Below are 27,868 nucleotides of genomic sequence, written 5' to 3'. Positions count from 1 at the left end.
ATTTTTATAGGCCAATAAAGACTAGACATATGATAGATTAAAAGTTAAAAATTTTTATTCAAAAATGTCAAAGAAATGAAAAGAATAAACCTTAGGCAACAACAATCTACAGAAAAAAAGTCTTTGGTTTTAACAAACACTACAAAAAGAAAAAAAAAACAGAAAGAAGAAAACAAAATAAAAAATCCTGTACATGCAAGTTACCACTGGCAATTGTGTGGCACAAGTAAAAAAAAAAAACAAAAACAAAAAAATAAAAACAATAAATTTTCTTATAGCTCTAAGAAAAACTGCTCATTTCCCCAAGCTGTCTGTACAAAAATCTTCATAAATTAGAACTTTTTCATATAACTTAATGACTGTTCAACATGGTGGTAACTTATATGAGCAATTTTTAATTGATGCACCTCTGCAACTCTTGAGTCAGATACTATGGCACTTGGTTCAGACACCACTAGCAGCATAAACCTGACAAGACAGTATTACTTCTCAGTCAAGTATAATCATCACGACGGTCCTTTACTTTTGTTGCACACCCCAGCTAACTACAGAGGAAATGCTGCTGCAAGTTTGTCTAGAGTCCAAGACAAAGCAACAAACTTGAATTGTTTCAAGGAGCACAGATCCAATGAATACAACACCTTGTTGTCCCTGTTGGTCTTAAACGTCTCAGGATCAGCCTCTGAACTGTGAACATGAGTAGAAACATGTTGTCGCCCTCCCACCCTAATGATTACAATAACACATCATTAAAAAAAAAAAAAAAAAAAAAAGGTCTGAAAATCAAAAAGTATTCAAAACAACCTATGCGAAACAGCTGTATGTGGCCAGCTCCTGAGCGTGGCATTTGGTCTGGAAGGGCGGGCTGGACCTGCTAACCCGACCAAGTACAGAGGAGAAAGAAAACTCTGAGGTAGATAACTAGTCTGACTGACTGCCAGGTCAAATCACAGGCTTACTGGAGAACATCATGACCAAACAAGCCTGCTTTAATCCACTATGATCCAAAAAAAAAATACATCACTTATTTCTTCTTTTAGTGCTATATCATATCAGACTGCTAGTGTAGCACTCTTTCATAGTTTACCTGTTTTTTCTTTTTAACTTATTCTTTACTTAATCTCTAAGTATGAAATTCATCTGTGGCACTTGTTGGATCCAGGCCTTCCTTCATGCTTGTGTGTGTCCATACTGTACTAATACATACAAGAGACAAATGAATGCAAATATACAAAAAAGGCACACTGACCAAACTGCAATGTAGCTTTGCAGAGTCACTTATGTCCTGGTTAAAGAGACAAATGATGCTATTTCCTCAGCGTACTAACTCACAATCTTTGGTGAAGTAAACTACAACTGAAAGTGCCAAGTTTGTTTGTTTCCTATCAAAGAGCGAGGTGCAATAAAATACACAGTTTCATCTCATTTCACCCCCAAGTTCTGTTACAAGGCTTTGATGAGTTCTTTCGCACAATCATAAGTCTATGTTATCCCGTTTTTTTTTTTTTTCAAATAAAAGTGAAAAAGACACACCCCATCAAAATAACAATTAACATCACCCAAAAAGACAAAAACACGACCGACAAATAAAATACATTTGCCCCTTCTCATTTCCCCACCCCATCAACTTCAATTACAGCTATTCTACAATACCAAGTAAGCAAAAAGGCAAGATTCAAAAGGTGATCTTTCAGCAGATTTCTAACACATTCCAATATCTAGAAACATGTAAAATCTTCTTACTAATTTAATATTACATCTAATAATATCATCAGATGTGGAGTGGTTTCATTCAAAATTTCTTCTACTTTTCTACCAGTTTTTGGAGGGGAAAAGCAATAACACATAAATGTCAATTTTATTTAAAAAAAAAAAAGCCCTACAAAGCTCATTTCCAAGGCAATAGCTCTCGACATTTTCGCTTATTGCCGCTTTCTGTGGTGGTCTGTACAACTACTGTATCAAAACTATGAAGGCAAATTTTAATTAGACAGCAAGATCAATCTAAAGTACTGAGATAAATCACTTTACAAGAAAACAACACAACACTTCACCATAGCAACACTCACACAGCAAGCACAAAAACATCATTTGCAAAAAGTCTGGCTGGAAAGAGGAAATAAAAAAAAAAAAGAAAAGAAAAAAAAGAAAAAAGAAATATTAACAAAAGACATATTCACTTATCATGCACTTTGAACAACTAGTCAAATGATTCTTTCGTGTATCCTGTGGCAATCTGTGGTAAAAAATAAACATTTTCGAGTAGGAAAATAAAACTTTTTTCAAAACTTTCTCTTAAATATAATTTGAATCATTTGATGAACTCAGATATTCACTTTGAAAATGATACCAAAAATAGTCTCACTTGAACATTTGCAGAACCTGTGCAAAACTGTGAAAAGATTCCTCAGCATCCATTGCATCTGTAGACAGGATTGTTTAAGCTGTTGTCCAAATGTTGCCTCGGCACTACTTGGTTTGTTGGTAGGAATATGGGGAATGATTACCAGAAGAGTCTACTTGTGACTGTGCACCATTTTCCTGGAAGAGACATTAGAACAAGTCTTTCTTTTTGCCAACAATGACTTGTTGTTTTAAATAAAGATAATGTTTTACACACATCAGACTGCATGCCAGTGCACATACCTCCACAGGAAGAGTTGACGTCTGCATGTGTGCATACTGTGGGATGTACGCTCCTTGCATAGCTGTGTTGGTAGCCATAAACTGTACGATGAAGGAAAGCGATACAGAGCTTGTTCACGATCTATACATTTTATAGTTTAATGCAGCCCTTTTTAATACCTAATGTCTAAAATAAGCATAATGTCAGTGAACTAATTTCTGATCCCATGCAGAGTTCTCTCACCGTTCCTGCACTGCTCAGAGAGAGGTGACTCATCTGCTGTGTGAGTGGGGCCATCATAGAAGCAGGCTGTAGTGACATAGATGGGTCTATGGAGGGCGATATCACTGTCCCCTGGAAGAAATATGAAGAACAGATGAGAGGAAAGTGTGCACTGAAAGTAAATATTCCTCAAAAGAATATCGAATAAAAACGATGAATTACTGCGTTTCGTTTCCTTGTACTTGTTAAATGTGTAACGACAATAAAGTTGAATCGAAACAAATCTAAAATATGAAGGTTATCTATGATATAATGGCATAATGAGTTTCGTAAGATAAACTGAACAACCTTAGACTTCACATCTCATGTCCACAGCAGTAGGTGAAAAGTCACAAGTTGAGCAAGTTGTCTACAAGCATCTTGGCTGGCCTCCTGCATCGAGCAGGGTTTTCTCATCCTCGCTGGCTCATTTTCAAGTAAGAAAGGAATATTTGCTCTCGATTCAAACCCATCTGTTATAATATATTCTGCATCTGTCGTCAAATACGCAGCCTTACAAAGACTCTCCAAGGCAGTCGTTTTTACATTCCTATACAAACACTTTAGTACTGTAAAACCTCAAGGATCAGTGGCACCGTATGTGTAACTACTACTCTCCCATATTGTGTCTGTTTGTTTACAGAAAAATGTTTCAATTCTGTTTCAACAACAGAGGGGGAAAAGAGAGAAAGTAGGGAGAGGGAGAGAGAGAGAGAGAGAGAGAGAGAGAGAGAGAGAGAGAGAGAGAGAGTTGTGATGATGGAGAGATTTTGTTCTTACTGGGTGCTGCATGATGTACGGCTGATGAGGCACCCAGGACGCGTTCTGCACCTAAAAACATCACACAAACACGGTCTGTAAATGCAGTGACACTGAACAGCTGCTATTTACAGAGATCACATGCTTCTGTGGTTGGCACAGCAACAAGCATGGATGGCTACAGCACCCTCAATCACATATTTAACCCACACTCTGTAAACTGCACAGGACAAGTTTCTGAATCCTGATGATTTATAAACTTAGCCATCGCTGAATAGTGGAATTCAAACCTGGTATGTTGAAACAGGGGACATGTATGGTGCCAAGGGCGTCTGAGCAATCATCCTGTTTGAAATACTGTATGTTGGTGGGAAAAATCTGTGGACACAGAATGAAGTGCATTTTAATAAAATAACTAATACAACAGTGAAATAGATGTACATTGGTCATGAAAAGTGCAGTCTAATCTGGCGCTGTAGCTCACCCGTTTTGCATAGCAGCCGCACTGGGGTCATATGTGAGTGTCATTCCAGCCTGGAAGCGACACAAGGCACAGGTTTGACAACTACACTGAAACACAACCACACCGACACCTAACCAGCACAACAATCTTCAAACAAAAAGTCTATTGTGGTCAAACCTGAACAAAGGTACCCTTGACTATACAAGACCTTAAAATAAACAGCAGAGAAAACAATAGTGACAGATATGATGGATGTAGTTCCTTCCTTTAGATGAGTCTTCAGCAACACTTAAGTCGCTCCAAAGTGCCTCTGCTTATAATATTTGTTGCAACAGCAGTCGCTTTCATGCAGCACTTTTGCTACAACTGAAACGTGTGCTTTAATTATTCCTATCTGCTCATGGGTTGGTTCCCATCAGCCACTCAGACCACTCACTCCACCCTGTGCACCACTTACCAGTCTGGAGTCACCGTCCCTTCCCCAGCCCCGACCATTCTGGGAGAATTTATTTTGATTTTGTCGCTTTTTCTGTCCACCATCAGCAAACTTGCACAGCAAGGGTTCAGGCGGTGCTAAAGAAAGAGGAATGGCGAGAGAATAAAATAAAAGGTTTGTCAAACACACACACAAACACACACACACACACTGCTGTCTGTCACTGCTCGCTATACAGTCATTCACTCCCTGAAGCCTGGGAGTGCACATTTACTGGCCAGCCTGGGAACACAGACATCTAATTTGGCAGCTGTGGAGCTGTAATCTCCTCCCCTTCCTAAACCAGACAAGGCCAGCGGAGACTATTTCAGTCTAATAATCCAATTATAAAGCTTAAAGAGTAGAGGCCACACAGAGCAGCTCTCTCTCGTTTTCTTTGTCTGTGCTCTGCCATTTAGGGCTGAGTGTATATGAGCTCTTTACCAGCAGACTCACTGACTCCTGCTGGAAGTATGTGAATCACTTGGCTAACCACTTCATCCTGCCTATTCAACACTGTCCATTAACAATGCATGCATTTTAGTCATTATAAGACAAATCCTGTAATTTTCCTGCACATGCCCTATTAATCGAATGGCAGCCCTACGAGTTCATTTTACATTTAGTTTCTGCAGTGAGAGCCTTTGAATAGGAAGAAGATTGTGTGTATGTCTTACCTGGAACACCTGCAGGTGTCTTAATAAACTTTCCGTTGAAGTGAGAAATGACTGCGTCACATTTTTCAGTTGACTCCATCCTGAAGTTATAAAAGACAAGTAGAGCATAACTGCATTAGTGGTAACTGCAATAATAGGAGCAAGCAGGTACTTTCCAAACCATGCTTCCCCTCTGGGTGGGCGGTTCAATATACAACATGGCAAATGTTGTATATAAAATATATCGATCAGTGCACACCTCTGCACACACAAACATGCCTGTGATGCTTCATGATATTTTTGTTTTTCATGACCCTGACTGTCAGGTATTCCACTTAAATGTCAGGTTGTGCAAGTATGACAGCATCACTACTATAATTAAATAGCCCAGTCATTGTGAAAGTATTTTTAAAGGAGTTTCCATTTGTCCATACATGTGTTGTTCTCTTACTGCCTTGTTGTGAACAACATAGCTAAGTGTTTTTTTGGTATTAATTTTAGAAATCAGACATTTTCTGCATTGAACCGCATGAGGATTTTGATGATGAGAAATCAGCAAAACCCAATGCATTTTTCAACCATTTTAAAAGGGTTCTACGTCACATTTTCAAACATCCCTTTATCATCGGCAGCTGGTATCATTGATAGCCTGGATCTCAGTCCTGTGGTATTTTTGGTGCTACTGTATCTCAAAATTAACACCAAATTTCCGGCAGATTTTTTTTTACCTGATGTTGAAAATGGCATACTGCTATTTGTCTCTCTTCCCCTCATCCCTGACATCACTTCTATGTTAATGGACCTATTCCTGTCAGCTGCTTTACAGGGGTCTCTTTTGACCATGAAGCATCATCTCAGCTGGACAACATTTATTTAGCTTACTCATGCCAATGTGTCAAATTTGGTGTGGTTAAGATTTGTTTGATGTTAATATGCTATATGTATTTAAAAAAGGTCTCTTATTATTGTTATTATTGTAGGACTGAGAATCATTGACGATAAATTACAGAAGGATCTGACCTCGCAAAGCCCACTCCTCTGCTGCTTCCATTGGAGTCCCTCAAGATGCGTGTCGATATGACCTGGCCAAAGTGCTTTAACATGTTCTCCAGTTCCTGCTCGTCCATAGACAAAGGCAGATTGGAGATGTACAAGTTTGTCGGGTCTTGTTCTTGTTGCTGTATGATGAAAAAAAGAGAAAGAAGAAGCCGGATATAATATTATTAGACAGCAGGAAATGATTGAAGACACACCTGGAAAACAGAAAAAACATTCCTTTACTAGCATGTAAAGTAGGAGGAGGAAGAGAGGAGGGAAGGAGAAATTTTCTTTCCATTATCCTGGAAATGGTTAAACATTTAATAGACTTCTAATGCAGGCCTCAGTAATGGGGTTATCATGTGTCTGCTTATCTCTGGTCCTTCCTGTCTGTCTCTGTTGGGGCTTTTTGGGAGTAAAGGGTCACCAGGAACATTAATAAATAGAGATTTGCATGCAGCCCACATTGGCTTAAGGCTCACATCAGCTGATTTCTTGCTGTATTTTAATAGCATCAGCAGAAACATAAGACACGGCTACGAGTCCCAGGGGAGCAACCTCTCACCATTAATATTCATCGACGCTGTGCTGTTCAGAGTCAGCTACAGGGCCAGGTTGGATTACTAAAAGTAATGCACTGGCAGAAAAAATTTGCATTTCAGAATTAGAGGACAATGAATGAGCCACAATGTGCTCTGCAACAAAACCCAAGGAGGGTAAACACAGACTTTGGTGGCAGGTCGGAGCATTTATATTGCTAAGCACTGCCTAAATAACCCCCCAGTTAGGCAACTGATAAACTGTTAACAATAGTAAACTCTTGTTATATATCACTTAATGAATATTGACAGGGTTTCCACTGTCACATGCCACGTTCCAGAAGCACTCATACTTAAAAAGAGCGTTTGAGGGTGAGGTGAATGTGACTATCACTACTTGAAGGAAATGTGTAATAGCTCAGAGAAATGCAGAGACAGAAATTAGCCTTTTGCCATTTGTGCCTTGAATGGGTCATCACCCATCAGTCAGTGACTGAGACTAATGTGCATTGATGAGGAGAGGTGCGGCTGATGGAGAGATGTTACCCTTCGCCTTACAGACACAGGTTGTATGAGATGCTGTAAACAAGGCTTTGATCGACTGCAAAGATGTTGTCTTTTGGCCATATGACTAAAGAATTCACATTAAGAAGAGTGACTGTAAAATGTAATTCCTAAAAAATATATACTATGTATGTACTTTAAACCTTTACTCAACCAGAGTATGTTAAGGTAAGATTTATGGTGTTTTTTTTTAGGAACATCCTACTCTACAGCTCAGTATGGCCTCAGTCTTATCTGTGCAGCTCTGCTGGAGCAGTTGGGATGCTAAGTGTCTTCCTTAAGGGCACTCCAGGACGAATAGGAATGTGTTGCTCATTCACATCCCCCACCCACATTTAGCCTGCTGATCCTGGGAACCGCCTGTGACTTTCTGGTCACGACAAACAATAAAAAACCATGCTGTTCCTCTGTAAGTTTCATCCAAACAACTCTGTAAAACTAACAATTCCATGACTAAGAGTTTTGCCTATATTATTTACAACTTTAGCTGTGCATCAGGTGAATCCCTTGGTTGGATAGAGAAGAGCAGAAGCACATAATCTATTATCACGGGACATTCATTGAAATAACGTAAGGTAAAAAGAAGGGAAACTCTTATCTGCCTACTTCCCACCACCTGCCATTGAAAAATAATGAGAGAAAGCCCACTGAAGGGTGCCTAGGCAGATAAAAAAAAAAAGAAAGAAAAAAAAAACAGGAAAAGGGACCTTTGTCAGAGAGTCCATTAAGCCCAAACAAGCTTCAGCAATAGTGAGAATAAAGCTGGACTGAAAGGCTCACATTTTATAATGGCATTTACCTTCCCCAATACAAAGATTTAACTTTGGCTGGCCCTCAGAGCTGCTCTATTTTAATTAAAAAAGTAAAATGGGTGCACAGAGGCATGTCAAGAAGCTCCACAGATCCCCAGACAGGAAAATAAGGCCAAGGGTTCTTGCTCAGTGCTGTATGGGAACTAATTTCCCTTGACTGGTTCCTGTTACCATAACAACACGCAATTATTTACTTCCTTTTCTAATGTCAGTCAGAGGAGTTGCTTAAAGTATTACAGCTCTAATTTAAAACCCTTCATCTGAAAATCTCAGAGATTATATCGTGAAGAAATAAAGTTAGATATGTAGTGTATTTAAACCTTGAATGACTGTTATAAGTCCAACTTGTCTAGTGAAGAAGAAGAGTTTGTCTATTTGTATTTCCTGCAATGTGTTGTAATATTTTGAACAAATTCGCAGCAGGAAGCCTCACTCACTGCTTGTTCATTTTTGAGAGGTTTAAGTAGTTCATCTGTAATGATTGCAACATTATTGACTATAGGAAACATATCACATGATCAGCCTGTATTAACATATCTCCAGTTATTTATCTAGTTATGCTGACCTATATTAAGTGCGATAATGACAGAGCTACACATTGCAAACAAACACACTATCGATGGAAACTGAGTCTTGCAAGCTGCAACAACCTTTTGCAAATGTGTCACATTTGCTCCTGAAGATGGCCACACATGCAATTTCTTCATTTATGATTCCACTCTGGGATCTCAGAGTGACAGTTAGAGAAACATACACCCTGCAGTGTGCTATTTAATACTACAAAGATTAGTTGCCTGACCAGCCAGATGGAGCAGAACCAGTGTTACTGGGTGTCTTGTATGGTTGTGACATCAGGATTACACTTTGATGAATCCTCACCTTTGCCATCTGAGCTTGGACACCAGTGGTCTTCAGGGCAGCCACAGCTTTCTGAGCTGCAGCGGGGCTGTCAAAGTCCACAAAGCCATACCCTGAGGAGACAAGCAGTGCAGTCAGGGACAATATTCTGTGGCCAGTACAAATAAAGGCTGAGCCTAAACATGTTACTATAACAAATCTTTACATACAGCGCGATTTTACAGTATGCTTCTGCAATATATTGGTCTTTTTAACTGTGTGTGTTTATGTGTGCTTTTGTGTGAGGGAGCAGAGGTAGAAAAATGCTGAGGATGCAGATGCCAGGGTGACGTTCATGGCTCAGGTTAGCTCTTTGTCCTAAGGGGAACAAACAGGGTGAACTTATAGTCCCTAACCTCTATTGCAGCTGCTATATTTAACCTACCGAAGCTAAACTGTGGTGAATGTGTCAGGGTTCTTTGAGAAATGTGTCAAACTGGTAATAAATGTTTAATTTAAATCCTTACATGTTCTTGACAATTCTGAAATCGGTAAAGAAACAACTGGTTTTTGTGGAACTCAAGGTTTTTCAAGGGTACCGCTAAAGTCAACTCTGGTTTCTATTTAAAATTCAGTCAGAGCTTTACAAGGTCTTCAACGGTGTCCCCTTTCACCAAGAGCCTTTGATTAACTGGCATCTATATAATCCAGAGGAGAGTGACAAAGCATTCCCTTAATCCCATCAGCACCACAGAGAATCAGCAGGTCCCTCTTCGATCAGATGAGCAGTCTACTAGAACTGGACCAAGACCAGCACTGTTACTCAGCAGGAAAAGGAGGAGTCAGCCACTTCTTCCCAGGAACCACCCACAGCAGTGACACACCAAGAGGCATGAGCTGAGGCTTAAAATAACATGAGCTGGGAGGAGGCAGCTTTAAGCAGCCTGGCTGTCTGTTTCCTGACTTGCCCGGTTCATCTGAGACAACCACATAGCTGCTGAATGACTGAATGTTTTAACAGAATTCGCACATTTGGAAATCTACCAGCTTTGAAGAAAGTGCAGATGTGACATTCTCCTCTTACAGTGAAGTGTAGAAACTCCTGTCTTGATACATACTTAGTTAGAGGAGAGATAAAAGACGGGGGTGTTGGAAAGAGAAAAACAGCTTCACACACCTTTGCATTTGTTTGTAGTCTTGTCCAGGATGGCCTTTGTTGATACAATTTTGCCATACCTAGGGGAGGGGCAGAAAGGCGAGGCATTGTTAGCTGGATTATGTACCAGACGGAGCCAGTTATAAAACACACACACACAGAGGGAGGGTTGAGCAACATTCTATGACATCATTGTAAAAATATGAGAAACAGGAAGTGGTTTCCATGGGGTGCTGAAAATCCCCACCATGTGAGTGCAAAGCTAAACAGTCCCTTTTTCTTTAACCACATTTAACCACTTTATCAAACTCTACACAGCGTCACCAGAAAGTTGCTCTTATGTTAAATTGGGTCACTTGGACAATAAAGTTCTGGCTTTTTTGTCTTCTTTTTACACTGTATGAAAATACATGGTGTATATATATATATATATATACGGATATATCATATGGTTTTTCATGGTACAATGTTGTCACTGATGACAGCAGTATTTTTTTTCCCACTTACAGATGCTTCTACATATGTGAAAACAACTGCTTCATAAACCACTAAAATTGTGACATTCAAAAGACTGGCTGTAATTTTAAAAGCATGAGAACAACACGTACTAAACGTGTTGTTCTCATGCTTTTAAAATTACAATCATGGTATGAATGACAGTACAGATATTATTATTTTTTTACTTGTTTAAATGTTTATTTTTGGTGCTGATTTTTTCTTTATAGGCTTGCTGTATTTATCTAAGTTTCACTGCCTCATCGTGCTGTCAATGATAAAAATCTTGGAAAACAAGACATACTTGTGACACAACTATTTGCTTTTGGCTGGCTGCAAGGTTCCTCTTCTTATTATCAATTTAAATTCACATGATGTATAGTTTTCAATCTGTACAGTAGGTTATTCTGAAGAATTTCTCTATACTCAATGACATGGAGAAGAAAACTTTTAAAACTGGGAGTAATGTAAACAGACTCTTTTAAAAATGCATTTCTTTCTATGCATTTTAAAATGGATGCACTCTGTCTGTAGGTATCGTGTTAAAACTGACCTATATAATCTACAGTGACAGTGACACGAGTCCATGTACCCTGCAGTCAGTCCATAGGATATTTTAGCCAGGGATTAGGCTAAACGCTAAACTGGGTGAAAGAGCATGAACTCTTGACCTTTCCTTCATTTGAACTCTAATCCCAAATCATGTGCGGCTAAGGCATGTTTGCTCTCATCAAAATGTAGTGCATTTATGTGTACGTGTGCATGTAGTCTCTGAACACACTTTGGGGTTATTCAGTGTGAGACAATTTGAACGTACAAGTAAAAAGAAAGCGTGACCACAGATTTACATAAGAATTGACAAACACATTTTTAGTGTACTTCTATATGCTAAAACAAGTGAAAAATTATTGCATTGAGGTTGCAATGCCATCCAAGGTAGTTCAAAAACACTTAAGTTCTCCTATTTGGTTCTATAGTTTAACCAAAAAAAGAAACATACCCTAAAAAATGAACAATTTTCACTTTTTTGAATATTTTATTTAATCTATAATAAAAACAAAGATGCATGCTACTGCTGATGCTAATGTCAGTTTGCAACGCAGTTATCAACAGCGTAAGAATGAATTTGTAGCTTTGTATGGCACAGTCAGTAGCACACTGTGAAGACGGTACCCCAGAAAGAAATATGCAAATAATAAAAAAAAATAAGAAGCACCAGGGTGGTCTCTCCGCTTGGCAAACATAAAGCACTCAGCACAAAGAGAGCTGTGGACGAGACGAGTGTTGACAGTATCTCTCCTTTATCCACACCCATGATATATGAAATCTCTGCTGCTGTCATCATCCACACCCTGTCCTTGTGTGGTCTTCAAGATCATTTTTGATGTTATATTCAAATGAAGCCTGGCTGGAATACTGCTGCATTTGTCATAATCTCATATACATACATATGAATCCATAGGCGTCTCACCCAGCTCTCTGCATGGTCCAGAATTACTCCATTCATTACAAAAAGCTGATTAAATCTCAAATCCCCCTTGGGAAGATTTTTAAACAGACCCGCTGGGCTTACTTTGTCAAAGTCAGCTTATTAGAAAGTAAGAAAATGCACTACAACAATTAATCCTAACAAAGACAAAACTGTATAAATGTTCTGATCTTTCAGTAGAGTCAGTGTGAAATCATACATCTTATCTTTTACTTTTTCCCACCTTTTCACACCAACAAATAGGTATCAAAAAGTGCCTTCCACTGCAAATATAAACTAGACTCTAAACTAAGTAGGTCAAAAAGCCAATGGCTGATCAATAGCTGATAATGATGAGAGGAAGTATGGTACTCACGGCTGACAGAGCTTGACCAGGTCATGGTCTGTGGTTGAAGGGGACAGGCCTCGGATGTAGAGGTTGGTTTTGCTGAGCTGATCCCAGCCTGCAGTGCTGCTGCTGCTGTTGGTGCTCGGGCTGGGTGGAGCCATGGGGTGTGATGACGAGGCAATAAGTGGCTGAAATAGGCAGGGAATCAGAAAAACAAGGCTGAATTCAAGTTCAGGCTTGAAATTATTGTTTATCACCCCTTCATGTACTTGTATCATGCCAAGTTTGGCATACAACTGGTTCTAAGTCTAACTGAATGATACCCTGACTACAACGGGCATCCCTGATTGGTGTGGTTGGGTGAGGAGCACCATGTCATGCACTTGTACAATACCACAGCACGGTGAGAAGTAGACTACTAGAGCTCAGCAGATATAAAATTTTCAGTGGCTGTTAAAGTTACCCTTTAAACCTGCAATAACTAAGCGGAATAACAATAGCGACATATTACCTCTTTCAAAAAGTTAATATGGCAAAGTTGCTAACACAAAGCAAACAGTTAACACAGAGAAACGGAGTAATATCAGCATTTATTTGGAATTGTGCTTCTGGATACCCGGTAAATGGAAGTCTGGTATTAATTCTCTTTTAACTCCTAAAGGAAATATCCAGTGCTTTAGTTGCAAAAGGCTCCACTATGCTCACTAGCTAGCTGCTGACTGGTGCTAGGCAGGTAGCACAAAATGGGTTTTTAGAGCTGAAAACAGCTGACTGCTGCATCGGGAAAGGATGCTGATGAGAGTGAAGCAAATCAGTAAATGTGCAGTTTGTAAAACCAAAACAGTGATTCCTGTATCCTGAAATGCTTAATACAGCTGAGGGCTGAGCTACGTGACTGCAAGTAACCCCTTTTAACATGCACGTCATCGTCTGGTCCATTGTTAATTTATCATTATTGATTAAAGCGGTTTCAAGCAAGCCTAACAACCAAGGTTTTTTGCGTAAAGCCTCTGAACAATGACCTACCTACCCTAATTTTCTGTGGGTTTGACGACAACAATGTTTGGTTGATATGAGTCAGTGAACTATCCATGGCTCAACTTCACCAACCTAACAACAGAGCATGGTGTGAAAACTGATGGTTATCATAGCATTTCCTTCTAATGTATTGAACTCTACCATATTAACGTTATTTCTTGTAACATTCAAGTTTATATGAAGTTTCGTGTACTAAAGTGTTTATTCAACCAGGAAAAAAAGAAACCTTCTGTTTTCATTCCTCCAAGGGTCACTCTAACTGATAACAACAATAATAATAATGATGATAATTTTGTAACGCCATATAACGTGATATTGTCGTATTTTTTAAGTTAGTAGGTCCACATAAAACTCAAAGCGACAAACGGCTACACTACTCAGAAAAAAAAGCAAAAGATACATAAGAGATAAATGTGATCATGTATATATTTTATTGAGCTGTTAAAGATTACTTTTTGCATTGCACAGCTGCATGCTCTCAGAGTCAATCATACATAGTCTGATATTGGGGGGGGGGTTAATGTTTTACAGAGCAGTGATCCATATCTGCAGACCTATCTCCATTAGCAGCATTACGGTACAGTGTTTATTTTAAAACTGTTAATTTATAACTCGTTTTATTTATTTTTAAGTTTTGCACACTTTTGCTTTTTGCACACTGTTCTGTTCTTGTGCGCTACCATGACAAGTGATTTTTCCTGCTGCGGGATCAATAAAGTTCATCTTATCTTATCATCTTATCTTATCATACCCTCGCAGTCAGCAGAATCAGGGTCCACAGGGGCTTGTAGCTCTGACATTAGTGTCACACTGACGCCCACAGAGCCCTGAGGTGTTGAATAAGCTATTTGCAGGTCAACATAAACAATCAACTCTGCAGCAGCACTGACCACAGCGTTCTCATTAATGAGAAGCTTTATTTATATGTTCAGAATGGTTTGACGAGTCTGTGTCTTTACACTATTAGTCATGAAAAACAATTGCCAACAACTATTGTGACAACTATTTTTCTGCCCTAAGATAAAATAGTCAAACAACTGGCGCTGCAATTTTAACATGCTATTTAGTTTAGGTTTGTTTTCCCAATATAAGTATTTCTTATAACAGCTGCAGAGGGCCTGACCATCCAAGGACAAGGGGAAAAAAAAGCAAAGATTCTTGTGTGATTGAGCAACTTTGTGCTTTATGTGCTTTACAAGATACAGATGTCCTTGTCTGAGAGAGCAGCCCCCTTCAGGGAATTGTCTTCTTCTTCTTCTTCCTATCCAACACTGATTACCCCCAGCCCCCGCCCCACCGAGGAATCACAAGCTGAGAGGAAGCTGATGGAATCCAAAGCATGAGGTGGTGACAGGATTGAGCAATCCAAGTCTGGACTTCAGCCTAGAGGATCTTCGCTTGTCACTGACCGGTCACCCGCCTCTCACACAAGTTTGTCCTGCTCTTTTTCAACTCATTGGTAGCATAATTCCTCCTTTCCTCCATCCTTTGCCATTTAACTGTTCTGTTCAGTAAAGTCTGTGTCATAAAGTCCAAATTATGAATATGCTTTCAGCATGCATTTGCTGCAAATGAAACTGTTCCACAAATTAAAGATGAAGGGGAAGGAGAGGTGATATTTAATGAAACTGAAGAATATAGTGTCTTAGCAGTTGTAACAATGAGTGATGAACAGCAGTGATGTTGCTACTGACAGAAAATTAATAAAGAAATCTCTGTCAATGGATGCATGCATCAACAGACTTAACTGCAACAAATGTCAAAGAGGTCATAGTTACTGTCATGACTGGCCCTTAATTTTACTGATTTTATTAGTTATTACCAGGAAGCATGGATAACAGTTTAGACAACAGCCAGGCCAAAAAATTACTAAACATTAACCGGGAATTACTTCCTAAATAATACTGATTAAAACTACTTTTGTCACCCAACTGTGAAAAAACTTCCTCACTGGTGTGCCAATGTCATACTGCCAGGTACCTTGTCGTAGCAGCTTAATTTTGAGGTACTGCATCATCTTTATGTGGAAAATATATCTCTCAGTCTTCACAGGGTATAAGTTGACAATTACACCTTATTTCTAAGCATCTCAAAAGAATGAGTCCTGAATAGTAAAATCTGAATAAAGAAACACAACCTGCTTAAAAAAAAAAAAAGCTAAAGCCCAGACTATACTCTGTTTACTTGAGTTGAGTGGTTAGTTGTTGCATTTGTGAGCTGCAAAGATGTTAAATAACATGCCAAGCAATGATGTTTACTAAATAAAAGAGCCAAGGATTACGTACATTCCAGTGATAGTTTATAACATACCAATACACAAGACGAGCCAGTCTTTAGAGAGAACGCCTGCCAAACAGCCCCAAACTCTTTTTTTTTTTTTTTTTGTTTGCAGAGTCTGGACTTTAGATGCATGCAACTTCCTTTTTCTGTGTGACTGAAAGGAAATTTTGTTTTCATACATCTGGTCAGATGCAGGACTGTGAGAGACTGTGATGGGGAGAGGACGGCATCTTATCAGCCGGCTCCAGACCAACACAGCCTGTCATATCCGAGCTGGAAATACACAGGGCTTCCAGTAAGAGGCCTCGCCCATGGAGCTCTACAGCCACAGGACAACAGTGTGAGCACGACTGAGTAAATATGCTTATTTAAATCTTTTGGCGAAAGAGAGTTTTAAAATGTATACATAACTGGGACGAAGTGAATGCACCGGTGAATAATAAGTCATCCTTACTGTATAAGTCTGTTTAATACAGAGAAGTTCTAAATGGAAAGTAAAAAGCTGAAGGGCTGGGGAAAGTATACTCCAGATATTTAAAGTAACCTGTGGTTTATATCACTGAGAGGGTGTTTGATAAAAACCAACTAAAAATGTTAAATGGTCCAAACTAAACAAGAACATAATACGGTAGAAATTGCAAACTGCTGTTTGGTTAAGTTTCTGTGAAGTGATGTCCAATTTCAGTTCGTGTATTTCCAATCTATGACGCAAAATATCTAATAAGTGATGCTATTAGAAGAGCTTAATCTGTGTATCCTATGTGGCAAGTATCGATATTAGCATAAATTGAAGTCACAGGCCTGTATCTCTCCAGTAGTGTCGGACCTGGACCACAGCCCGAGCAGCAGGTATTCTCATTATGCACAAGTGGTCTGTCTGAATCCTACATCGCACGCAGGAACACAACACTGCTACTTCAAATGATATAAATCGACCAAAGTAAGTTGTGGGGTTTTCTTTTTTCTTTCGTGTGTTTCAGCGTCGGCTATGCGTAAGTTTAATAAGGTTATGAGCTGCTTTCAAATAGATCTTTTTGCGACTTCCATGAAGTCAACCTTTGTGGACATTTTGTGTTGGAGGCTGGTTACTGATAAATATTAACGTATTTACCTGTTTGCGATACGGAGTCCTTAGTGGGTGTCCAGTATTAGCAAAAATCATCCTCAGATCGAATAGGAAGGGCAGTTTTTTCAGTTGAGCTATAATTTTCTAGCGAAAAATACATCAAACACTTGGTGTATGTAGAAAATTATTTGACAGAGATATCTTCCTTACTCCTCTAAAGGACACAAAAACAGGACTCTATACATATCAGATGTGTACATATCCTTATTGACGTCGACTATCCGGCAACAGAAACCTCCGTAAATTGTCCCAACTTCGGTTGCCCAACCCCGTTTGTTTGACTGGCTTCATTGATTTGCAGTGAGAGCTGCGCAGGACAGACGCTGCTACGGTGGGCGAAACCATTCGACTCTTGGGTGTAGGGATGGCGCCCTAATAATATTTTCAAAATACACAACAGTTTGCATCTGATATCTCTAATAAAGATTTTAAACCATATTGATCGTACATACAAAAATACATTTGGGTATTTATGATTATCTACATTGTTCTTTTTATCCGAACACATAATATAAACGCATTGTTTTCACCTCTGTTTTTGTTCGTGAATTAAAAGATACATACCAAACATTCCACCGTGCGCCTGGTCCTGGATGTGATATTCTGATAAGTTATAATGTATTAGGCTAACTCTCACAGCCTATGAAGAGTAAAATCAGAAGAAGTAACGAAGCAAGTAGAACTGAGCAATCCATATATATATATAGGTGTGATTTTATAGAAGTCTGAATAAAAAATATCCATCTGTGTTTACCAGACGCCGTGAGCTAGTACAAACGCATCCATTTCCCGGTCATTTGATTTAAAGTTATACTTGGTTATTAAAAATATCGAGTGAAGAGACTGTCGCTTATGTCACACAAAACAACCTTTTAACATTGTAAAGATATGTCTTTTCTCCATTATGTACTGTATATTTTGAAAGTGAGATATGACACAAATAGCTCGCAATTGAAATAAAGGATCAGTCCACCCAAATTATACAGCATTTTCCAATGAAATGAATAGTATACTCATGCATATAGTACTATCACTCCCATCACAATGCAGATTGTAATTTCACTCGTGGTGCAGAGCTAATCATCAACAACATCAACAACTATAATAAAGTGATTCCAATAAACCTAAAAATGTTGTATTTGCCAGCTTTTACCAATGAGAGTTCTTAAACTATGAACAGTGATGGAATGATTATTCAGAATAAGTCTCTGTGTTTGAACCTCTGAAAATAAAGTAGAAACTACATGGCAGAGAAACAGTGGGAAATTGTGCTTTTGGATATTTCAGTAAACTTGTCCTTTAAGGATAAGGTTTTACATGAAGGTGTGACTTCTGTTGTGTATTGTGCACACTGACACACACTTAATACGAGTGTCGAGTGGTTGTACTGGTGTGTGCATGTGTGCGTGCGTTATTGTGTGGTTGTTGTGTGCGTGTGTGTATGGGGGTCTTTATCAAGTCGGGCCATAAATCAAAGGCAATCTACCCACCACTGTCACCTGCTGATTGGAAAACCAACACTGGCCGAAAATGTGAATTAATGGTGACCTTCAGCAAAGTACGAGCACTGTGCTATAAACACTGTCTCGTTCTGCCTTCATGCTTGTGACTTTAGTGAGCAGTTGCTGTTGTGTGTCACCACTGTCGTCTATAACAGATAAGACAGATATGATCCAAATTCCATGCATCATGGCTAAAAGGTTGTTTTTGTGCGTCAATGTCGTTTGATTGAAGGCACAGGCACAGTGTGTATCCATATGTGTGATATGTGTTATGCTACTCCTAAATGAAAGCAAAGGTCACCGGGAGAGCATGTAGAACAGTTCACCAGGGCAAAAGGAGTCAATGGGTCAGCATTAGAGGAAAGGGAGAGAGGTCTGATTCAGCACTCTCCTCAGGCTACAACAGTAAAGGGGTGTGGGAAGGGGGGATGGTACACAGGCAAAGGAAAGGCTACACCTGATCCCTGCATGTGTGTGGCACCAAATAACAAAAGCAAACCCACACATTATATTCAATATTACTGAAAATTAACTGAACATTAATAATATCATCAATCATTTTCAATAGTAATTCATAATCAAACCCTGGTTTCCATATCACAGCCTACGGTATACACAACATTAAATCACTTCGAGCAGGTTGCTTTGATATGAAAGCACAGCCTTTGCCAAAAGAGGAACAAATACAGAGAAAGCGTGCTCTAATACTGAGGGAGATCTCCTTTCATTAGGGCCGAGTATCAGAACTCAATACCTCTAAGGCACCAACCAAAATATCCCAGTACCAAGTAGTGTCAATCAAAGGATCCAATCAAAGCTACAACACGTGGAGGCTGTGATGTGGTGAAGCCGAGTGCGGTGTTAGCATTGTGATGGAATTTTATGCAGTTAAATAGTTCCATTCACATGTGGGGCATCAAATGAAGTACTCCATTGGTACTGAGAGTACTGATATTTGTATCTCTTTAAGGGTACCGTATTGGTATTAATTTATAACTGATAAACCGGTCCTACCTTTCATTATAGATGAGTTAGAGATCAAACAGGCACAAACATGATGGAGGGATGACAAGATCACTAAGATACACAAGCTTGCTCCCACATACGCACACACACATACACACACACACACTGGGTATTTCCAGAGGTTATTTTAGGACATTGAGCTACTTGTTCTCACTGCTCCCCTGAACAAATGTAAACAGTCTCTGAGAGCAAACAACTCTGTACCTCAGAGTTGTTTGCTGGTAGAGACTTCCTCCCTGTGTTAGATTCCTGAGAAGTGGCTCTCCAGGCTCTACAGTCAGTGTTTCATAGGGTTTTAGCAGCTACAGGAAGCTTTTAGCAACAGCTCTGCGCTTTCCTGCCTGGATGGAAGGGTTGGGCGGCAGTAGATTCATTTCCCCTCGCTCCTGATTGTAAATTAGCCACAAAAGATAGCTGTGGGTGCCTGTGTGTGTGTGTGTGTGTGTGTGTGTGTGTCACACAGAAAAAAAAGACCACATTCACAACTCTGGTCTTTAACTGAGGTGCTCATATGGGGGTGGCGTTCATGACAGCCCTGCTCAGTTATCCATAAAATGAATGAGTCACTTTACTGTTTCTGAGTAATAATAAAAAATTGAGGATGATCTTTTCACTATGACTTATGACTGAGAAACTTGTCACACATCATGATTGGATGTTGTGGGCCTTTCGTAGTCTTTATGACACGATTGTTGAAATCCCTCACCATGTGATACTAAATCTGGGTTTGATTTACAGCAACTGAGCGCTTGGATATCACTCTAGTAGCAAGTGTTGCAGTGTCATCATTTGCCAAGTCCACTGCACTTTAATGATGTATTTTTTATTTTTTTTATGTGAGTAGTAGTAAGTAGAAAACCTGTAACCTAAATACAAAAAAGACAACACATGATTATGTTCTGTTTATTGCAGCTGTATACCAATTTGACATACCAATTTGTTTTGACAATTTTGGAAAGGCAACTTCATCAATCGAGACACAGGAATACTGAGAATTGGTGAAATGTTCATGATGATATTTCGCGAATAAGTTATTTCTTGATGAAAAGACATGTTAAAGCTTTGATAGTTACAATTCAATTTTATTATTATTTATTATGCTTGATATCACTTTTCCTAGCAACTACTTTATGAAATGATATAAAACCATCGTAAAGATTGGGTTGCAATTATACATTACAGGCCTACATGATATCACGCAATGCAGTCATCATTTTCATTGCCAGCTTTGAAAACTGCCTGTGTGCATGATTTCTTACCCCCATTTTTATGCACATATTCGTATCTTTTCTGAATACTTTTCAATATACGAGAGCAAATACTCAAATGGTAGCAGAAAAGGCGCTTTTGTGCAGCCTGGCCCTCATTTTGCTCATGTCGAATGTCCCAAGAATGAGAGTCATAGGTGTACAAAGGCAATTCTTTCAGGCCTGACGCTGACAAAAAGAGCAGCGCCACTGGGCTGTTTCATTGTGTACATTCTGCTGCCAGGCAACTCTCCAAACTTTATTGTAAACATTGTATTGTGCTGCTTGGCCTCAGCACGCTGCCATTGTCCACATTTTCAGCGTGATAGTTAATGCGTTCACCTTGACAATGGTTTAAAGTTTACTCTGGTAGAGGCAGCTTGCCATCAACGATCACCAAAATGTCACCAGATTATCACTTGTTTGCTAAGAGTTGTTAACAATCTATATCCATAGCATTCATTATATGTATGTATCAGCATTTACATGTTTATCTTGTTGAAGCAAACCAGGAAAACTCACATTTTTGTTAAAATTCTGCACACCAGTATATGCGCACTATACAAGGTTGTGCTCTGCAGCACTTTTTGTATTAAAGCATCAGAAATCTCTTCAAATCCCAAACTGACTTGACTCTGTATACACTGATGCTATGTTTGGTCATCCGGTGAAATGCTGAATGATCTTGAGTTGAGTCCTTTCTTCAGTAATCATAAGAGACGGCGTGAGTGACTAGTCTCGTTCTATTGTCCATTCACTGAGAACCCCTCAGGAAGTGTGTATAAGGATGCCCAAAAACTGTGATCTCACTGGTTCCATGGGATAACTAATAGTGTGAATGCTTGCTCTATCTGGAGCCATAAGTGTCTGGACATAAAATTTTCATGAGCTTGATAATTGAAGCGTACCAGCGGGGTCTTTATGTGAGCTGACATGCCTGCAGGTCACTTAGCGACTTTCTTCTTCACCTCATATGCCCTTTTCGTTTTCTTCGTTTCGTACTACTTCAGCCCGCTCTGTAAGGCTACTGCCTTATAATCTGTTTGTGTAATATTCTCAGATCTGAAAATAACTGAGAGCATTTACAAAATCAACAGATATCAACTTGTGCTCAATATTTGGTTAGGACACGTTCTCAAGAGCAAATAGAGCCATATAACAAATGAAGCAGCATGAAGCCAGCTTTTTGTGCACCATGTTTGTACAGCTTTTGGTAATGAGATCTAATACAGTGAACCAATTGTGAAAATACATCATGCCTCATCAAGTCCATCCAGTCAGTCCCTTGAGAACATACAATGCATATAACCCGACACGCCATACTTTGATTTGCGTGGTATTGGGAATAGGGAATATTGAGTATTTGTTGATGTCAACGTTTCCCGTGAAGACAGAAATAAAAGCGTTGCACTGAACCTAACCTTCCGTGGGAAACCACTGTGGCCCTCCTTTTCCAAAGGACTATTGATTTTAGACCTCTAAAATTTCTTATCTTGTACTGACGAATTAGAAATCAATACACATGTTTGAGGACAACTTGTAATATATTGTTGGCTCGCTTTCAGGGGGCATCGGACTGTTGACACTGATCAAGCAAAACAAACATTTCCATGTGCGTTTTCACTTATGTGAGCTTAAACATAATTACATGTGACTAAATGTGCACCTTTTGTCTTTACAATCACATTTTTAAAATCTGGACACAAAACTCATCTTTGTATCATACTGATTCAGTGGCACTTGAAGTAACGCGATGCTCTTTACAGCTGAAGAAATATTCTGGGATTTTAATTGATTTGGTTGATGCTCATTTTACATGCAAGCCGAGTTTTGCTGAATGAAAGGTTTGTGGTTTAGCTCTTATGTAACAGGAAAAGGGGGCAGAATGTCCTCCCGCTATCGGTCGGGAAATTCTATAAGCATGCAATACTTAGTCTTAGTATAAAACTGTTAAGAGCAACACCTTATTTAGGTCACTGTGGAGATACAAATAAATACGATTGCTATTTAACACAGAAAATTTGTTGAATGTTTTATTTATTTATTTATTTTTTGCTCTTCCCTGGTATTTGGCATGTAAAAAAAAATCCTCAGCCTACAAGAGTCTATAGGAATCCAGGACAGCTAATGACCATCGGTCATTAAATGCCAGATAAAGATTTAGAATAAACCAGCAATTGTGTGAAATTCTCAGAACTGCAGATATTTCTCACAGTTTCACAACACACTCATCCCCACCCCATCCTCCTCAAATACCAGGAAGCCCCAGAGGCCAGACCAAAACAACATTGTGTGCAGCTTTAGATTCTGATGGAACTCAAAGTGGCTTATGCTTCTGCTCCGATTTCACACACACCTACTTTCACATATTCCAGAAAACAACAACAACAACCCCCCACCCATCATTTATAGCTTTTGGGTCTCTTGACATCAAGGTTTCTCTCCTTTCTCTACCACCTCTCTCTGGACTCCTGAAATCTGATCTCCCCCCTGCATTCCTCCTCTCCCCCTCCCCCCCTGGCATGCCAGCGTCCTCAGCTCTGCCCTCTGTCTGATCTCGTGTTTCTGCAGACCTACAGCAGACTGTTTATTTTGCTAGACACAGAGGAAACATGGATGGGCTCTTCATTGGCTCAAGATTTACTGCTGAGCTCCAGCTACAGGCTCCAGTGCGGCGTGTATCTAGAACAGGGCCCCCTTTATAACAGCAAGCTTAGGATCCTTTTAACGTCACGCATCGCACATCGCGATCAGGACAATGAGACTACCTGCCCGGAGAATGTAATGTTAGATGATCACATCAGTGGATACATTGCAGTACTGTGCATACAAATAATCTACTCAATCTACTAATTGTGGACGCTCAATAAACCGCACACACACACACACACACACAATGTGCAAAATCCCTACATCTGACCCTTTCATATGTCTTCTCTGGGGTAAGCTGGACGATGCTGGAAAAGGACACCACATCTCCCTAGAGATCATTTCTGCTGAAATTTATGAGGCTTCTCTGCACCACTGATGTCTTCTTGTAAGTAGTGAGGTCAGGGTATTAGACAAAAATTGCTTAGGGAGACTTATTTCCTGACGGAAAAAAAATATATATCTTGCTGCGCATTGTATTGTACACTGTGAGCATATAATGTATATCTGTTTGTGAAGTGGCTACATCTGACAGAGACTGATCACAGGTCTGAAGGCCTAAACGGGTTACAATGATCACCCACTGTATTCCTCCTCTTCTTCTTGTTTTCAGTGCCTATGCATACTGAAGTGCTAATACACATGTGCTCTCAAAGTGCAGGGAATGTTTCACTGAGATGTGAGATAAATGAACATATGAATTTCAGCCTATGAGAGTGTTAGTAATGCATGGTGGAGCTTCGTGGAGACAATTATGATTTATGAGTCACACAGAGGAGAGTGAAATAAGCACTATCGGTACTTGGATGAAAGAAAGAGACAGACAGAGAGAGAAAGAGAGACAGACAGAGAGAGAGAGAGAGTGATCAAACAGAGCAGACCGCCGCATAAAAGGGAACAGAGTTTTCATAAATCTGTCTCATCATGTTGTTGCACTTTTCTCATCCTTAGTGATGTTTACTTTCACCCGGACATGGCGGTTATTGTTCATAAAGAGTGCCTTGCAAAGATATGTCTATTTTTTTCCCTTTCAATCTGATTTTTGATGTTTTTCTCTAAGATATTAATATCACCAGTAGCCACTGGGAAAAAAGAACAAAGGAACAATTGAGGACTGAACACAGAGACAAAAATGCTACTTGAGGTGGTTGATTGGGATCATTGCAATGATTCACATGTCTCATCCAGTTATCAAATCATTGCCTATCAGTATACCACAGTCTAAGTGACATTTTTCCCTACCAGAACCACAAGACAAGAGTTATGTGAGGCAGCCATAAATTCAGAGTTCAAAGCAACCTTGAAAAATACATGAAACCCTTGAAAAGGCTCGCTGTTATCTCCCTTAAAGGAATTCCAAGAGTTTTTTTATATGAATTGAGGTTGTTCGTGACACTCTGAGAGCGTAAGTCATTCTAAGCTGGAGAAGAGGTTGAGGTTGAAATGTCAGCGAGGGGTCAGAGACGACAACCTCTGTGGCAGGACTCCAGAAAACGATCCCTGGAGGAGCCAGGCTACTGGAGTCCAGCTGTGCTGGAACGACCACATGAGAAATCCTCATCCACTTATCACGCTCTGTAATCCGCAGACAGTTGTGAAATGAATCATTTATAGAAGCTTTGTTGGTTGATTTAACCTCAGACACAGTTCCGGTTGAAAGACTGAAAAGACAATGTAGTTATGTTATTTCTGAGTACATCTAACCTACGAATATTAGTTAATTAATTTCTAAATGTATAAACTGCTTTTCCCAGTACAGAAATCCGACCTACGCTCCAGTACTTTTCACAGAAAGGAAATAAATTTGTTGGTCAGGAATTCTGGCATCTTTGTCAGCTGGCCATGGTGAGGTAACAGACAGCTGTGTGCAAAATATCCCAAGACCAGGCCAACTGACCAGCATATTTCAAATGCATCACAAGGAAAATCACAATGAAGCAAGTTGAGCCATGTTTGGAAATCTCTTAACAGTGGCTTGTGAAATGGATGATTTTATACATTTCCTTCATTAAAAATCAACTTGTGGTTTGATCTGTATTAACAAAAAGGCTTTGGCACTTCCCAGAGATATTACAGAGCCTTTGTGTAAGATAAGGTTTCAGTGCCAGTGTATTATGGTCATTTTCATAAAGCTTATTTACTGCCCCTGAAATACTGTACATTTGGAAATATTATATGGAAATTGTAGAAAGTGGCATAATAGGGGATCCTCTTTTTGAAAGTTTTCATTGCTGCCACTCTCACACACATAAACTTCACTTGGTTTCATAGCTGCAGTAGGTCATATGTGAAACTGCCTTAACTTCAACAACTTGAGGTTTAAGTCAATGAAAGGAAGAGTCTGCTGCAATGCAAAAACTCACTCTTAGCTGCCATCTACTGGTGATTCTTTGTGCGCTGCAGTGTTACTTTTCAAATTGCAGCCTGGGACACAGGTGCTTCTCGTGAAGATCAGAGGTGACGCACATCAGAAATCATATGCAGTCGTGCCTCTATATAAAACAATGGAGGTTCGGTCAAATGTAAAAACATTGGTTGCATAAAAACATCAAGAGTATTAACCATCAGTACTGTATCACACACTTCACACATCACAGGTTCATGTTGAAAACACATAACATGTTCAAGTGTGCATGTCAAAATGATTAATATACATTTAAAGCATTAAGAAAGGCCAGAAAGGATATTCAACCTTATTTCAGGATGTTGGGTTTCAGTAAAAGAAGTAACAAAAATGTGTGAAAACACCTGAGGATGGGTACATCAAACCACAGCAGTCCATCAGTGGTCAAAAAGGAAACGGTTTTCTCGTCAATTTGCATACCTAAGGTTAAGAAAGTATATAAATGCCAAATGAACAAAATAAATGCTGGGAAAAAAAGTCGACTGGTGGCTGAACAACTAATCATCACCGCTCAACAGTTCTTTCTCATTGGGGATTTCACAAATTTGGCTCGGAGCGGGTTTGTAGAAGTGCATCGGAGGGAACATAAGGAGGCCTTAACATCACACTTTACTGAGTCTTGGCCACAGCATAAGAACCTGATCCCGTGTGGTAGAAACTGTGGCCAAAAATTGCTTTTTTTAAACAAATCACCCCAAGGGGCCACCATGGCATGGCAATACACATTTCTAAATACTGGCAATGTTTGTGAATGGTTTTGTCAAGAATATATTTGATGTATATATCTGTTATGTGTGTGTTCACACTTGCAGAAATTTGTTAGAGGAGCTCGTGCGTCCTGTGCTGAAGTTCTGTTCTGTACTAACTCATGCTTTACTAGCTAACCTGTTGTCAGTTTGTCATCTCTTCAGTCAACTATTGTGTGATGGAAGCTAAATAAACATTTCCAGAAGAAAGCTATCGAGGCCCTGCATTGAGGGGATTTTGCAGTTTTCTCTTCATACTGGTGGTTTTCATGGAGTAATGTGGAACAGATGGTGAGCTCTTGTCTGAATGGCTGTGCTGTCATTGAACAGGAAACCCATAGAGTCTTTCCATGCAGTCAGTGAGAGATATTCTTATTCCTTCTGCATATGCACAGCAGTGAGACTCGTCCTCTCTTTCGTTAGCTAAAATTCATTGATACATTCGCTTACTAATTAAAAAGTAGCTTGTTTTTGCTGACCTCCAGTGGTGACAGTTCCTGCCTTGCGGCGGTGATGTCAAAGTGTACTCAAGATGCGCGCTGACATCACCGTTGACAGGAAAAGGTATTACTGATATCATTAACAATGACTCGGTCTATTCACATGTCCCAGCAAAGCCAGGACAGTGAGCCAGCATGCACAATATGAGTACCTGAAACTGAGGCGGCTAAATAAAATTCAGCTATCGTAACTTTTACTATTTACATCATGTGCTTTTCCTTCTGTGACAGGTCAAAATGTCTTCTGGAAAGAAGGCCCGTTACTCAACAGATTTTTCATTAGATTTTTAACTATATGTTTCCAGAGAAGAAATTAGTCAACAAAAAATACCAATTATGAGAACTGAGGAATATGCAATTCATGTTTTTTTTTTTAATTTAGATTTGATGATGAGAAATATGCTATTCTATAATTAAGAGGAAAAGACACACTGTGCTGTCTCCCTCCATTATAAGGAAGCTGTGAGAACATTAATGGAGTCTTTAATGGATAAAGGTTCTTATTGTCAACAAATCCCACAAAAAGAACAAAACCAACTATGCGTTAGTCTGCCTGTAAGTGCTTTGTGGCTCTCTGCCTTTGCTCCTACGGAGAAATTAAGAGTCCTTTGCAAATACATACTTTTACTTATTTATCCAAAACAGGCAGAATAAAACTTTTTTTCAGCTGCAGATTTGGTGTGCTAGTGAGTATTTATACAGTGCATGTTGGAGTGAATCGTGTTTATTATGATGAAAGAACGCGTCACTCAGTGCGACATTGTGGCTCACTGATGTGTTTTGGTTTGTGAACAACAACAAGAGGTCTGTGATGCAGAGGAATAAACTACATCAGGCTTTGAATACTGGGAT

At 39.4% G+C, this 27,868-nt stretch overlaps 1 protein-coding gene and 2 long non-coding RNA genes across 5 annotated transcripts; 2 read left to right on the top strand and 1 right to left on the bottom strand.

The window, feature by feature from the left end:
* Nucleotides 1-159: 159 nt before the first annotated feature.
* Nucleotides 160-1,863, top strand: LOC124066924. The gene is made up of 2 exons (XR_006844666.1): nucleotides 160-1,728; nucleotides 1,784-1,863. It is a non-coding gene; the product is annotated as an uncharacterized LOC124066924 (long non-coding RNA).
* Nucleotides 1,841-17,245, bottom strand: LOC124066922 (RNA-binding motif, single-stranded-interacting protein 1). Of its 3 annotated transcripts, none has more exons than XR_006844664.1 (14): nucleotides 16,928-17,245; nucleotides 12,526-12,686; nucleotides 10,208-10,266; nucleotides 9,073-9,164; nucleotides 6,261-6,418; nucleotides 5,262-5,341; nucleotides 4,567-4,682; nucleotides 4,131-4,180; nucleotides 3,937-4,024; nucleotides 3,668-3,718; nucleotides 2,870-2,980; nucleotides 2,647-2,727; nucleotides 2,366-2,541; nucleotides 1,841-2,236 (listed from the first exon to the last, which is right to left on the bottom strand). XR_006844664.1 is itself a non-coding variant. In XM_046403789.1 (13 exons), the coding sequence occupies exons 1-13, from the start codon at nucleotides 16,976-16,978 to the stop codon at nucleotides 2,470-2,472; spliced, it is 1,170 nt and encodes a 389-aa protein (XP_046259745.1). In that variant the 5' UTR covers nucleotides 16,979-17,245; the 3' UTR covers nucleotides 1,841-2,469. The 3 variants fall into 3 exon arrangements, 1 of the variants encoding a protein (XP_046259745.1); XR_006844665.1 differs by having other exon boundaries at nucleotides 1,841-2,106; XM_046403789.1 differs by having other exon boundaries at nucleotides 1,841-2,541.
* On the top strand, nucleotides 15,896-27,677 carry LOC124066925. The gene is made up of 3 exons (XR_006844667.1): nucleotides 15,896-16,170; nucleotides 16,632-16,756; nucleotides 17,244-27,677. It is a non-coding gene; the product is annotated as an uncharacterized LOC124066925 (long non-coding RNA).
* Nucleotides 27,678-27,868: the final 191 nt, after the last annotated feature.

This window comes from Scatophagus argus, chromosome 11, assembly GCF_020382885.2.
Source record: "Scatophagus argus isolate fScaArg1 chromosome 11, fScaArg1.pri, whole genome shotgun sequence".
Classification (NCBI taxonomy): domain Eukaryota; kingdom Metazoa; phylum Chordata; class Actinopteri; family Scatophagidae; genus Scatophagus; species Scatophagus argus.
The sequence above is the reverse complement of the archived record's forward strand: the minus strand, read 5'-3'. Positions and strand labels throughout refer to the sequence as shown.